Source organism: Tarenaya hassleriana, unplaced genomic scaffold (assembly GCF_000463585.1).
Source record: "Tarenaya hassleriana unplaced genomic scaffold, ASM46358v1 Cleome15, whole genome shotgun sequence".
NCBI classification, from domain to species: domain Eukaryota; kingdom Viridiplantae; phylum Streptophyta; class Magnoliopsida; order Brassicales; family Cleomaceae; genus Tarenaya; species Tarenaya hassleriana.
The window spans coordinates 597167-612015 of NW_010964923.1; the positions used below are offsets into that span (position 1 = coordinate 597167).

Here is a 14849-nt window from a genome sequence, read left to right on the forward strand (position 1 = left end):
CGGTTCAGCCTTCCGACTGGAGAAAAAAATTATTATTAAATTAAATGAAACTGTTTAAAAAAAATGAGTAATCGAAGAAAAAATAATAAGAAAAAATTAACAAATATAATTATTTTTAATAAATTTTAGTGGTTAAAAAATGATAAAGAGAATTATAATACATAAAATCCTAGATTTACTTATTATGTTTATTATTATACAGTTTTTCAACACAAGGGCAAGTTCTAACATCCACATGAAAAGAGTGTTTAGATGATTATTACCTCCTTATGGTGGAAAATACATAGGAAGTTCATAGGGTATTAATTTTATCTCCCATATATTTTTTTTATACTTTCTCTTAGATATTTTTAATTGAACTTTAAATATAAATTATTAACTACACAAATTATTATTATTATTGAATATTGTATTAGTTGTATTAATTTACTAATATAAAAATAAAAATACAGTGAAAATATTTTATTATATAATAAATTAAAAATATAAAAATGTATTCTAACAAATTAATACATCTATATTCTTCGGATTGATATAAAACCCAAAAACTTAAAACATAATATATATATATATATATATTACTATGAATGTATATGGAATAGTGTTATTTACAACTTTATTTCTTTATATAAATAATATAACACCGATTTAATAATAATTGGTGTTACAAATATAGTTTTCTATATTAAATAAATAAGAAAAAATTCCAAAAATAATACTGATTTTTTTCAATTTTGATAAAAAATATTTAAATTTTTTTGTCAAATAAATATTAAACTTTTTAAGTAAGTCTAAAAAAACCAAACTTTATAAGGGATCCAAAAAAATACATGAATTTTTTTTCGATATTTGAAAAAATTCTAAACTTTTTAAGTGATTAAATTAAAAAAATACATGAAGTATCTGTTATTTTAAAAAAACATACTATAATAATTTGATGTTTTTGTATTTTATTATGTCACGTCAGTTCATTTTGTTTATTTTTATAATCATAGATAGTATTTTTTGATAAATTTGAAATGTTTAATGTTTATTTGGCAAAAACAAAATTTAATATTTTTTTGCCAAAACTGAAAAATTCAGTAGCTCTTTTTTTTCCAATAAATAACCTATATCAAGTTTCAATATATTCATATCAACAATTTTTTTAGAAAGATCATAAATAACAAATTTTTAATCCTATAGATGTGTAACTAAACATCGTCAAAAGTTTTGATGTGAGATATATAAATTTAATCATTTTTAAGATAAATTATAACTATAATAATTAAGAATATCATTTTTATTAGTAACTTATTACCATATTATCTTTAGAGTTCGAAAAAAAAAAACATTGAGGATCCAGAACAAATCATCGACATCTAATTTAATTCTAGACAATGACACAGCTTATTATTATTATATAATGAATAATGATTATTTTATAATAATTAAATTTTATCGATATATTTTTTATATTAAATAAATAATTTCTATCATCATTTTTATAATATTTGTATTAATAAATTTTATAAAAACATAATCTATATATATATATATATATATGTATAACAGAATAACTTGCGTATAGCGTGAGTCCTCATCTACTGACATTAAATTTCTTTAGAGAGATGATATGCTAATATATATCATTAGATTTATCACATAAATTTGTCACGTGACAAAAATAAAATCAAACAATATTATGTATGCATACACATGCAAACATGTATGCATATATGTCTATATATATACACACACTCGATTCGGAATGAGTTTTGTCTCACCCTTATTAATTGAGTCACCTGATTTACCATAAAAACGAGAACATATTATCCCGAAGTTTACAACATAACCCAAAAACTTCTTCAAATGGTAAAAAAAGACCAACTCAATCTCCTAAAGCGGCCTTTGTATTTGAACATCTCATTTGAGTTTCGATAAAATTACGGTGGACGTTTCAGGATTTGGTTCGGAAATTTGTAGCAAATTAGTATCATATATTATCTAGTTCGGTTTGGTTTCGGTTTTTATTAAAAAAAATAGATTTTCTGAAGAAAAAAAATCGATTTTTCGAGAATTTTGTAAATTTTGGTTCGGTTCAATTTCGAGAAATTGGATTCTATTAAAAAAATATACTGTTTGAAAATTTTAAAAGGTACAATTCAGAAAAAATACCAAATCGAAATATCCACCTCAGGGTCGTTTCAAACAATTTCGGAGTCCTGTACGATATAATTTACGACGTTAAACTATAAATTATAAATTTTTTAATTTTTTAATGTAAGTATAAATAACTAAAATAAAAAGTAACTAACAAATCTATAAATTTATGAATTTAATTTAGGACATCAAATTTCAAATTATATATAAAGAGAAAACGGTTTAAAAAAATCAAATTAAAAAGATTATGATAAAAGTTTTTTATTTTATTTTTAAAATATAAAAATTTAAAATATTAAAATGGTAATAATGTTAATCATTATAACTATTCTCTAATTATATTTTAAATTTTTTTAATAATAAATAAATTATATGAATTAAAATAAAATAATAAATATACAATTTTTAAAAATAAATAAATATGGGGCCTTTTTAAAAGTGGGATCCTGTATAATTGCTCCAGATGCACCCCTACGGCTCTGCGGACCACCTGTAGAAAATAATGAAAATTTCCAAAGAGAAATGAAGAACCCAAAAAAAAAAAAAAAAAAGAAGAGAAAGGCTTTGTACACTTTTCTTTTCCTACAACCACCACCACTCTGAATTCTAATAAAGCTTCCATGGAGAACGAAGAATTAAAAAAAAAAAAAAACGAATTCATAGTGTTCTGAAACTCTAAGAAAATACACAACAAAGAAAATCCTTTTCTGCCTCTTCACCATCACCTGGAAGGCCCTCTTCCTCACTCTTCTCTTTGAGCATCCGAACCGAGTTTCTGATTATAGTAAAAGTCCATCATGAACAAAATTCAGCTATGAATCAGGATACGAAGCTTGTGTCTTTTCCATTGCTTCACTTTTTCTCTTAACCATTTGAAGCTCTCATGCTTAGCATCAAATCTGGCGTAGAGATTGTCACATTGTGAATTGCCCACATCCTTCCTTCCTCTGTTTATGTTGCTCGTTACTGGATCCATTTAGAAAACTCAGGCCGAGACGAGGGATTGACCGCAACCTTTTGGACACTCACTACATAACCACATCTTTCATATTTCACGCCCATTGACAAGTTGAAAACACTGCTGTTCTTGCATGATCTGCAGTCTGTTACTATCTCTCACTTCTCAGGTAAAGAAGCTTGGTCGAATGGACTTCACACGGTCATATCAATTTTACTCGAACATCTCCTTCCCATAAACGTCTACAAGTGCCTGAAGGGTTCTACAACCCTTGGAATCTGCAAGGATGCGACTTAACTTGGACTTAATACCCTTATTGGGAGAAAAGTTCCTCTCAAGCATGCTCTCAAGAAGTCGGACTGCAACTTCAATCTCATCACTGTTAAGGAAACCCCAAATAACCGTGTCAAATGAAATGGCATCCGGAGGACAACCCATTGCCTCCATTTCAACAAGCAACTCTCTCGCTTCAGATAGCTTCTTGCTCTTGCAGAGGCCATGGAGCATTGTATTGTAGGTTACAATATCGGGCACCAAACCCATACCTCTAATTTCATCAAATTTTTTCCGAGCTTCTTCCAGTTTTCCATTTTTTATCAAACCATTAAGGAGGGCACCATATGCAAATATGGAGGGAGACTGACCAAACTTGTATGCTGAATCAAAAATTCCTTGCGCAGCCTGCAGATCTCCCGATTGGCTTACATAATGAATAAGGATGGTGTAAGTAAACTCGTCAGGCTTCAACCCTTCACGAATCATCTCTCTTAGTAGCTTCAATGCTTCCTTAGTTTCTCCATGCTTGAAATAGCCAACGATCATTGTGCTGTAGGTAACAACATCAGGCCGAAGGTTTCCCTGCCTCAATGATACAAACAACTCAGCGGCATCATTTGACCTGTTGACCGTAAAAAGACCAGCCAAAAGTGAGTTATATGTATGCAAACTGGGCTTGATACCTCGATCCAACATGGATTCGAACACTTGAATCGCTTCATTCACTTTCTTGACTTTGCACAGACTATCAATCAAAATATTATAAGTATAAACATTCGGTGAAACACCCTCTCTTGCCATTTTCTGGATCGTCTTTCCAACTTCTTCCCACATTCCTAGTTTGCAGTATCCACGAATCAAAGAACTGTAAATGATCACATTCGGAGAGATTCCTCGAGTAACCATCTCATCGAATAGTTCGAGTGCCTCACGCAATCGTCCCGAGCTACTGAATCCATTAATTAGGTCACCAAAAACAATAACATTAGGGGCAACTCCATTATCTGTCATTTTCCGAAATACAACCATTGCTCTATCCACTGAACAGTTCTTGACAAGTGAATGGATGATCATCACGTAAGAACTACGGGCATTAGCCTCGCAACCACTATCCTCACGAAACCCGTTCTTGGACATTTTATCAAACACTTGAACTGCGTCAAAAACTTTCCCTTCCGAACACAGTCCTTTCACCAAAGTCGCGACCGTCACTGAATTCCCTTCCAGACCTCTCTTCATGATATCACCCACAACTCCAAACCCATAATCTATTTTCCTCTTATGAAAAAAAGTATTGATCAGAATATTCGATGTATACAAATCGGACTTCACCCCTTCGTACCTAATCTTCTTATACATGGACAGCACTTCCGAATACGCTCTGAGCTTCGAGACCGAACCCAACACATGGTTAAAAGTATCGATCGAAGGGATGGGTCTTGTCTCAATAAGCTTATCGAAGTAAAAAAGAGCACCTTCAAGATTCAGTTCGCCCGATTTGCATACTCGCCTTACCTGGCGTTCCAATTCGCTGGGAATCTGAGCACTGGATCTTTGAAAGAGCGAAGACCTGGAAGAGAGTGATCGACAACTATCTGAAGAAAGAGATCTGGCTCCCATGATTCTCGACATCGGAAAAGTAACAGAGCACTTCAAGCTGCGTCCTGTTGTCTTCCACTTCACACACGACAGGAGACATTCTCAGCCGGCCCTATTGGCTTTTATTTATATCTGTTTTCTTTTTCTACCGCTTTAGTTTTTAGAATGTTGTAAATCAACCCTAAATTATTGATGTGGTCTAAAATAACCCTTTTGTCCAAAACATCAATTGCTACCGTAATTTATTCTATACCAAATTAGTGGGATTGATTTGCAGAATATCTATATCCAGTTCCAGTTTATTTTAAGAAATATAAAAGAGCTTAACTTTATTGAAAAGTGAATTCGAGACAGTGGCAAGGTGTTTCATGACTTCATTGCCCATTACAAGACTAAATTCACTAGAAAACCAAGTCTATCTCTTGTACCTGCAATTCTATCTCTACAAAAAAAACCAAAGCTTAGAGAACACAGACAAGACAGGTTATCAGAACAAGAAAACTCAGGGAAAAGGCTTTAAGAGGAAGAGCTATCAGATAAAACTGAAAGCTTTGACAGTGAAAGTGACGATACACAGGTTGAGGAAGGATGAAACTTCACAGGAGGTAACAACACAACACTTCACCAGCAAAAGGACGTGTCCGGAAGAGAGCTGCAATCGGGTAGAATCTCTTGGACGGAGACTTTCCATCAGACCAAACAGATTTATATTCTGTGTTCCGGGTCATCAGCCACTAAAAGAGATCTACAGGCAACTAGTTACCCTCTCTGTACATTTAGTGCTCAAACACAGAATGATTTTATCAGTTTTACTCGAAGATCTTCTTTCCATAAGTGTCCACAAGTGCCTGAAGAGGTGCCTGAAGAGCTCTATGACCCTTAGAATCCGCGAAAAAGCGACTTAACTTGGACTTAACAGCCTTGCAGGGAGAGAAGTTCCTCTCAAGCATGCTCTCAAGAAGTTGCACTGCATCTTCAATCTCATCACATTTAAGGAAACCCCAAATAACTGTGTCGAATGAAATGGCATCTGGAGGACAACCCTTTGCCTCCATATCAACAAGCAACTCTCTCGCTTCAGATAGCTTCTTACTTTTGCAGAGGCCATGGAGCATAGTGTTGTAGGTTACAACATTAGGCACCAAACCCATACCTAGAATTTCATCAAATTTTTTCCGAGCTTCTTCCACTTTCCCATTTTTTATCAAACCATTAAGGAGGGCACCATATGCAGATATGGGGGGAGTCGGACCAGACTTGTATGCTGAATCAAAGATTCCTTGCGCAGCCTGCAGATCTCCTGATTGGCTTACAAAATGAATAAGGGTGGTGTATATAAACTCGTTAGGTTTCAACCCTTCATGAATCATCTCTCTTAGGAGCTTCACTGCCTCCTTAGTTTCACCATGCTTGAAATAGCCAACGATCATTGTGTTGTAGGTAACTGCATTAGGCCGAAGGTTTCCATGCCTCAATGATTCAAATAACTCAACGGCATCCTTTGACCTGTTGACCGTAAAAAGACCAGCTAAAAGCGAGATATATGTATGCAAACTGGGCTCGATACCTCGATCCAACATGGATTCGAACACTTGAATCGCTTCATTCACCTTCTTGACTTTGCACAGACTATCAATCAAAATGCTATAAGTATAAACATCTGGTGAAATCCCTTCTCGTGCCATTTTCTGGATCATCTTTGCAACTTCTTCCCACATTCCTAGTTTGCAGTATCCATGAATCAAAGAATTGTAAATGAAAGTATCCCCACAAAACCCATTCTCGGACATTTTATCAAACACTTGAACTGCATCAAACACTTTCCCTTCCGAACACAGACCTTTCAGCAAAGTATGGACCATTACTGAGTCGGCTTCCAGACCTCTCTTCATAATATCACCCAAAACACCAAAACCATAATCTATTTTCTTCAGATGACAAAAAACATTGATTAGGATAGACGATGTATACAAATCGGACTTCATGCCTTCGTCCCTCATCCTCTTATACATGGACGGCACTTCCGAATACCCTTTGAGCTTCGAGACCGAACCCAACACATGGTTAAAAGTAACAACCGAAGGAATGGGTCTTGTCTCGATAAGCTTATCGAAGTAAAAAAGAGCACCTTCAAGGTTCAGCTCACCCGATTTGCATAGTCGCTTCACCTCGAGTTCAAATCCGCTGGGAATCTTAGCACTGGTTCCTTGAAATAGCGAAGGCTGGGAAGAGAGTGATCGACAACTATCTGAAGGAAGAGATCTGGCTCCCATGATTCTCGACATCGGAACACTTCAAGCTCTGTCTGTCGTCTCCAACAGGGAGAGCGTTCTCCGCCCTATTGGTTTTATTTCTCTATTTTATTTTTCAACCCCTCTAACTTCTCAAAAGTAGAAAGCCGGATCTAAACTATTAATGTGATCTAAAATAACCCTGGCGTGGAAAAAACATCAATCGCTCTAGTAATTTGTTTCATGCCAAATTACTGTAGTAATCTGCAATATATTAATAATGACTTCCAGTTTATTTGATGATTTTCTTTTTTCTAATATAATTTGTTGGAAAGTTGAATTTTGATCCTAAATTATTAATGTGATCTAAAATAACCCGTTTGTCCAAACATCAAATGCTACCATATAAATTTGTTTTATTACCAAATCAATGGGATTAAGGTGCAGAATATTAGTATTGAATTCCAGTTTATTTTAAGAAATATAAAAGAGCTAACTTTACTGCTGTGCGGGTCAGCAAAACTAAAATGAACTAAGGCAGAGAAATGTCTTGCACAGGGAGAAACATTATGCAATGAGAATGGTGAATTCAAGACTGCAACTCATGGCAAGGTGTGAATGGAGACAAGGGTCTTTCTCCACTCCACTGCCCAAATCTAAAACAAAGCTTAGAGAGTAATGAGACAAGACAAGTAATCAGAACGAGGAAACTCCGGGAAAAAGAAGGCAGCAGAGAAGGCAGCAACACAATTCTCCACCAGCAGAGCTGCACTAGGGTAGAATCTCTCGCTCGGAGACTCTCCATCAGATTTATGTTCTGTACTCCGGGGTCATCAGCCGCTAAAAGAGTTAGCCTCTCTGCACAACATCATCTACGGCTTAGGGAAAGCATGTTTAGTGCTCAAAACACAGAATGATTGTGGTGGTGTACCTTTAGTCTTTATTCCAGACCTGATTATATTAATTTTACTCGAAGATCTTCTTGCCATAAGTGTCCGCAAGTGGCTGAAGGATTCTACGACCCTCAGAATCTGCAAAAATGCGACCTAACTTGGACTGAACAGCCTCACAGGGAGAGAAGTTCCTCTCAAGCATGCTCTCAAGAAGCTGGACTGCATCTTCAATCTTCTCACCCTTAAGGAAACCCCAAATAACCGTGTTAAACGAAATAGCATCTGGAGGACAACCCTTTGCCTCCATATCAATGAGCAACTCTCTCGCTTCAGATAGCTTCTTACTTTTGCAGAGTCCATGGAGCATTGTGTTGTATGTTACAACATTAGGCGCCAAACCCATACCTATAATTTCATCAAAAAATTTCCGAGCTTCTTCCAGTTTTCCATTTTTTATCAGATTATTAAGCAGGACAGCAAAAGTAAACTCGTCAGGTTTCAACCCTTCACAAATCATCTCTCTTAGTAGCTTCAATGCTTTCTTAGTTTCTCCATTCTTGAAATAGCCAACGATCATTGTGTTGTATGTAACTACATCAGGCCGAAGGTTTCCCTGCCTCAATGATTCAAACAACTCAGCAGCATCGTTTGACCTTTTGACCGTAAACAGACCAGCCAACAGCGAGTTGTAGAGATACACATCAGGCCCGATGCCTTGATCCAGCATGGATTCGAACACTTCAATCGCTTCATTCACCTTCTTTTCTTTGCACAAGCAATCGATAAAGATATTGTTAGTACAGAGATCCGGTGAAAGACCTTCTCTTTCCATTTTCTGGATCATCTTTGCAACTTCGTCCCACAAACTTAGTTTGCAGTATATACGAATCAAGGAATTGTAAATCATTAGATTCGGAGAGATTCCTCGAGCAGCCATCTCATCAAAGAGTTCGAGTGTCTCATGCCATCGTCCCGAGCTACTCAATCCATTAATCAAGTCACCAAAAACAATTACATCAGGGGCAACTCCATTATCTGTCATTCCCCGATATACAACCATTGCTCTATCCACTGAACAGATCTTGATAAGTGAATGGATAATCATCCCGTAAGAGCAACGCAGACTAGCCTCGCAACGACTACCCCCACGAAGCCCCCTCTCGGACATTTTATCCAACAAATGAACTGCGTCAAAAACTTTCCCTTCCGAACACAGACCTTTCACCAAAGTAGCGACCGTCACTGAATTGGCTTCCAGACCTCTCTTCATGATATCACCCAAAACTCCAATCCCATAATCTATTTTCCTCAAATGACAAAAAGCATTGATCACAATATTCGATGTATACAAATCAGAATTCACGCCTTCGTACCTAATCTTCTTATACATGGACAGCACTTCCGAATACGCTCTGAGCTTCGAGAGAGAACCCAACACATGGTTAAAAGTATCAATCGAAGGGATGGGTCTTGTCTCAATAAGCTTATCGAAATAAAAAAGGGCACCCTCAAGGTTCAATTCGCCCGATTTGCATAGTCGCCTCACCTCGAATTCAAATCCGTAGGGAAACTGCAGACTTTTTTGTTGTATGCCGTCTCGGATCATTCGAAAGAGCGAAGACGGCGAAGAGATTGAGCCAAAACTATCCGAAGAAACAGATTTGGCTCCTATGATTCTCGACATCGTGAAAGCCGCAGAACACTTCTGCTGTCTCCAATTCACACGATGCTTCACCGCACGGTTCTTATTATATTTCCATAGTTTTCTTTTCAGCCCCTATAGTTTTCTTAAAGTAGAAAACCCAACCTAAACTATTAATATGATCTAAATAACCCCTCCATGGAAAACATCAATTTTTCCTGTAATTTTATTTATACCAAAACTGATGAGATTACGAGAGTACTTTGCGGAATATTAATATTGAATTTCAGTTTATTTGAAAAAATATACAATATTTTACTGTATTGAATTTTCAATGAAAACGAGAATTAGCCACCAAAAAACTTTTTTTTTATAACTCTAAATTCTAAAAGGGATAATTCCATTTAAAACCTGTACTTTTCTCTCGTCGCAATTTAAACCCTATACTTTTTTTGATCCAAAAAAACATTGTACTTTTAAAAATTGGCAATTAAAACTCTATACTTTTAAAAATTGGCAAATAAAACCCTGAACGAAAAAATATATTATTTAATGCTGACATGGCATCCTAGTCATCTGCCACATCATCAATCCCTAATATTTAATAATATTAATTAATATAACATAAAAATAAAATAATAAAAATAAAAATAAAATTTTAAAAATTATACACATACATATATAATGAAATGATATACATATATACACATATATAAACATATTTATATATATACACACATATATATAATACATATATATATATATGTTTTATATGCATATATGGTATATGTATTTTTTTTCTAAAAATCATGCATATATCACATATATATATGATTTTTAGAAAAGCATGTATATATCACACATACATATAAAACATATTTATATATACATATATATATGTATGTATTATATAGATATATATATAAATATGTTTTATGTATGTGTGATATATGATTTTTTTCCTAAAAATCATACATATATATATAATATTTTTTAGGGAAAAATACATATATAACACATACATATAAAACATATAATAATTATACACATATATAGATATATATGTATCATATGTATATATATGTATATATGTATATATAAATATATTTATATATGTATATAATTTTAAAATTTTTATAAACATGTTTATATATGTGTATAATTTTTTGAATATATATAATTTTTAAAATTTTATTTTTATTTTTATTATTTTATTTTTATTTTATATTAATTAATATTATTAAATATTAGGGATTGATGATGTGGCAGATAACTAGGATGTCATGTCAGCATTAAATAATATTGTTTTTCGTTCAGAGTTTTATTTGCTAATTTTTAAAAGTATAGAGTTTTAATTGCCAATTTTTAAAAGTACAATGTTTTTTTGGATCAAAAAAAAGTACAGGGTTAAAATTGCGACGAGAGAAAAGTACAGGGTTTTAAATGGAATTATCCCATTCTAAAACAATCCACAATGGAAATGAAGGGGAAAAAAAGAAACTCATATTAGATTATGTAATGAACGACCAAAAAATAAAATCACCAAAGACAAGACCTAAGCCAAATCCTTTTCTTTATCTGCACGAAAGTTGTTCTGTCTCTCGGTCTCCAACTCAAGCTTAAGCTTCTCCACCATTACCAGAAGCTCCTCTTCCTTACTCTTCTCTTCCCCCACCGCTCCTTCACCTCCTAAGGCTTCTATTATAATGGAAACCCGAGCCCTTTGATGCTCCAAGCTCTCCTTCAACATCATCAGCTTCTCCAACATCAGGTTTCTATCCAAACCCACCACTCGAACCTCTTCCTTATTACCTTCTTCCTCATTTTTCTCACTCTCTTGGCTTGTTGATGATCCTGTAGCTTGGTTTTGTTTTATGTTAACACCATCATCATCATGACCTTCGAGTTCCGCTGCTTTCTTGTCCCGGGCTTGATCCTCTGCAGCTTCTTCCGGTGGAGTTGTGTTCGAGCTGCCTGAAGTGTCTGACTCTGTCGGGAAGATGGGACTAAGTTGTAGGTCGTCTTCACGGAAGTTCCACCCGCTGATTCTCCTGGTCTTCACTATATTCTCATCATCATCATCTTCTTCTTCTTCTTCGTCTTCTCCGGCGTTTCCATTCTTCGTCAGGCTCTTTCTTTCCATAAACCTCTGCTCAACGCTAGACAAGCCTTGCAACACGTTCTTTACCACAAAGTCCGCCCCTTTACATTTCTTGAAGAACAGATGCTTCATCAGCTTCTCAGCGGATGGTCTTTTTGCCGGATCTTGCTCTAAGCACAAACCCACCATTTCTCGGAAAGCCTTTGAGAATTTCTTGTTACCCTTCTTCCCCCCACATGTGCTGATCTCATAGTCGGAGAAAAGGAATCGTTTTGTGATCTTCATGAGCAGACTCTTCAATGGTGGTAAGTGAGACAATGGGGGTCTCCCGTGTGCTAACTCCAACGCTGTTATCCCGAATGACCATATATCCGCCTTAAACCCGTACCCTGTGTGAGAATGAACTACCTCTGGAGCCATCCAATATGGCGTCCCTGCCATATCAGTCAATCTTAAAGATGATGATCCCGTGCCTGATGACGTCAAGGGTTCATATATTGATGCAGACACCCCAAAATCAGCGAGCTTCACAGATCCATCTGAATCTACAAGGATGTTTCCAGCCTTGATATCACGATGAAGATGGCCTTGATTGTGGAGATATGAAATTGCATTCAGAGTCTCCCTAAGGAAGACAGATATGCAATTTTCAGGTAACCCATCAGGGAAGGAAGACGAGACGATGGAATAAAGAGAGCCACAGGACATGAATGGCATAACCACCCAAAGGCACCGGCTAACCGTAAAGGAACAGTATGCGTTGAGAATATTCGGGTGTGAAAGCAAAGACATCGTCTTGGTTTCCCTCCGTACACTGTCGAAATCCGCACGTGACTGATCAAGATCAATAACTTTGATGGCAACGACCGCAGAGTTCATAGGAAGGCAGATGGCCTTGTAGACAGTGGCACTCACACCAACACCGATCTTGCATATGAGCTTGTAAGCATTGAAATCAAGAGGGAACTCGGGCTTGCTCTTCTTTGTCATCGTTAAATGTTCTTGGTCCTGAGACATGAAGAAAGAAAATGGTCTCCTTGATTTTTTCTGAATTGTGGTCTTCAGGGGCTACACTAATTTGTACTGTTGTATCAGTGTATGTGTGTGTGTGTATATATATATGGCAAAAAAGAAGAGTTAGGTCGGGCGGTTTGGCATGTGACCATAGAGAAAGACATAAAGCAGTAATAAATTGAGATAGTAAGATGAAACATGTGAACCACTAACCAACTGAAATTGGGTTTATGAGATCCTTACCTTTGGTCTTTTCCAAAATTGAAGGGGCAAACAAAAACCTGAAACACTTCCAAAAGCTCAAGTTAATGTTTGAAAGATTATACAGAGAAATATCTTCAGTTCAGACAGATCAAAATAAAGTCTACTTTACCTGATCAGAGCATGCAACTGATGAGCCGACACTGATTGATCTGAAACTTCAGATTAAAGATTACAGAGCATGAGAAAGACTATACAAAACTCAAGGACCTTTGGCCAGAAGAGAAAGACTAGACTTTATGGGTAATTAAAATTGGTTATGAAACAGCTGAAATTCCCAATTGTGTTACAAGAGCAATGAAACTGTTTTGACTACTTGGTAATCCCCTGATTCAAGAAAAAAACTCACATTACCATTGAGCCAATGGAATGCAAGTTACATTAGTAACTGATTGATCAAACAAAAAGTTCATATTATCGATGAGCAAACAGAAAGCGAGCTACATTAGGAGTCGAGAATATAGATTGCTAGTTCGAGTCTGTCATCTGTACAATGTAAACCTCAGGTCTAGGCTTCATTATGGTTACTTGATGATAGGTGTGAACTGTCCTGTACAACAGAAAGGAAACATAAAATTGAATTAGAAGAAGAGAGATGGGAAGAAAATCCCAAATCTTTCATCATCTTGCCAGAGATATTCAACTCAATGTTCAAAAGGCAATTCATAGAAGAGAACCATATGGATATAACAATGAGTAGCCAAAGATGAATGCTTGGATTATAAAGCACATTATCAATTGAAAACTGATCTGACAGTAAGCTAAGCTGTATCCTAACACCCACTAGAAAACAATAGCAAGTCTAGCACTTATAAACACCTAGGAGACAAACTCTTGGACCAGTAAATGACTGCCCATTTTGTCCTGTGAAAGCCAATGCAAGCAAAGAATTACAGTCAAAATACCAAGCAACATGACCATGTCTGCAGCATTAAGAGCCATACTGATCACAAGACCAATACTTGCTTGTACAGCTAGACACATCAAGTATACTATAATTTAAATGGGAATGTATTATGATGAGTCTTACCATACCAGTGAATGCACTTTCTCATTCACCCCACACAGGCCTTTTCCCCTTGCCTTTCTTCTGCTCCACAATATACTCGTAAACTCTCTGACTTTTGCTTCGCATCGGCTCAATCATCTTCTCTGTCTCTTCAATTATCTGTTTTGGCAGGTGAACTTCCAGAAAATCAAACCATTGTCCTAGTGTCATCTTCCCCAAATCTACATCCACCTGGTCTACATTTTTAACATGAGACATCTTAGTACCCTTTTCCTCATCACATCTATCACCAGTTGCCTCACTGCAAGCCTCTGCATAATCTCTCCCCTTGTCAATTGTGTCATGGCATTCTTCAGGTAAATCCAGATCTCGCAAGTCCTCTATTTCTTCTTTGATGGTACAGGTTTCACCCTCTTCTCCTAATGTAGTCTTCTCTATAACTACCTGCGCCCGCTGCATTAGCTTAGCTCCAGAACCCGCTGCTCCCTCCACTTCACATTTGTCATCAACTGCTTCATGGGAATCCCTCTCAGCCCTACAGTCTATTTCCCTATCAATTAAGTCACAATGTTCTTCACGTAAACCCATATCTTGTTCATTCTCCATTCCTTCTTCAACAGTAGAGATTCGTCCCTCTTTCCCATCCCTAATATTAATTAATATATATATACACATCATATTATGTATGTCGTCTGGGAAACTGCTGAGCTTCGAGAGAGAACC

At 35.8% G+C, this 14849-nt stretch overlaps 5 protein-coding genes across 6 annotated transcripts in view; all 5 read right to left on the minus strand.

Annotated features, from left to right (window-relative positions):
* LOC104809084 (pentatricopeptide repeat-containing protein At1g62910-like) overlaps window positions 1-5073 on the minus strand; it is a 12761-nt gene extending 7688 nt beyond the window's left edge. Inside the window, exon 1 of the mRNA XM_010534981.2 lies at window positions 4929-5073. Coding sequence (XP_010533283.2) covers window positions 4929-5008 — 80 coding nt within the window. The 5' untranslated portion in view covers window positions 5009-5073. The remainder of the gene's footprint in view (window positions 1-4928) is intronic.
* Window positions 5074-5784: 711 nt separating this feature from the next.
* LOC104809085 (pentatricopeptide repeat-containing protein At1g63130, mitochondrial-like) lies at window positions 5785-7260 on the minus strand. Its single transcript, XM_010534982.1, has one exon. The coding sequence runs from the start codon at window positions 7258-7260 to the stop codon at window positions 5785-5787; it is 1476 nt and encodes a 491-aa protein (XP_010533284.1).
* A 439-nt stretch (window positions 7261-7699) lies between these two features.
* Window positions 7700-9802, minus strand: LOC104808603 (pentatricopeptide repeat-containing protein At1g62720-like). Its single transcript, XM_010534312.1, has 2 exons — window positions 8138-9802; window positions 7700-8064 (listed from the first exon to the last, which is right to left on the minus strand). The coding sequence occupies exon 1, from the start codon at window positions 9781-9783 to the stop codon at window positions 8173-8175; it is 1611 nt and encodes a 536-aa protein (XP_010532614.1). The 5' UTR covers window positions 9784-9802; the 3' UTR covers window positions 7700-8064; window positions 8138-8172.
* A 1360-nt stretch (window positions 9803-11162) lies between these two features.
* On the minus strand, window positions 11163-13317 carry LOC104808604 (serine/threonine-protein kinase BLUS1). Of its 2 annotated transcripts, XM_010534315.1 has the most exons (3): window positions 13230-13317; window positions 13100-13137; window positions 11163-12850 (listed from the first exon to the last, which is right to left on the minus strand). In XM_010534315.1, the coding sequence occupies exon 3, from the start codon at window positions 12830-12832 to the stop codon at window positions 11297-11299; it is 1536 nt and encodes a 511-aa protein (XP_010532617.1). In that variant the 5' UTR covers window positions 12833-12850; window positions 13100-13137; window positions 13230-13317; the 3' UTR covers window positions 11163-11296. The 2 variants fall into 2 exon arrangements, with proteins under 2 accessions (XP_010532617.1, XP_019057592.1); XM_019202047.1 differs by lacking the exon at window positions 13230-13317 and having other exon boundaries at window positions 13100-13200.
* Window positions 13318-13448: 131 nt separating this feature from the next.
* LOC104808605 (FHA domain-containing protein At4g14490) overlaps window positions 13449-14849 on the minus strand; it is a 2819-nt gene continuing 1418 nt past the window's right edge. Inside the window, exons 2-3 of the mRNA XM_010534316.1 lie at window positions 14148-14760; window positions 13449-13667 (exon numbers count right to left, since the gene is read on the minus strand). Of these exons, the coding sequence (XP_010532618.1) occupies window positions 14169-14760 (592 nt within the window). The 3' untranslated portion in view covers window positions 13449-13667; window positions 14148-14168. The remainder of the gene's footprint in view (window positions 13668-14147; window positions 14761-14849) is intronic.

Excerpts from the sequence above, each read along its gene's own strand:
- LOC104808604 (XM_010534315.1), bottom strand. The coding sequence starts at position 12,832 with ATGACAAAGAAGAGCAAGCCCGAGTTCCCTCTTGATTTCAATGCTTAC.
- LOC104808603 (XM_010534312.1), bottom strand. The coding sequence starts at position 9,783 with ATGTCGAGAATCATAGGAGCCAAATCTGTTTCTTCGGATAGTTTTGGC.
- LOC104809085 (XM_010534982.1), bottom strand. The coding sequence starts at position 7,260 with ATGTCGAGAATCATGGGAGCCAGATCTCTTCCTTCAGATAGTTGTCGA.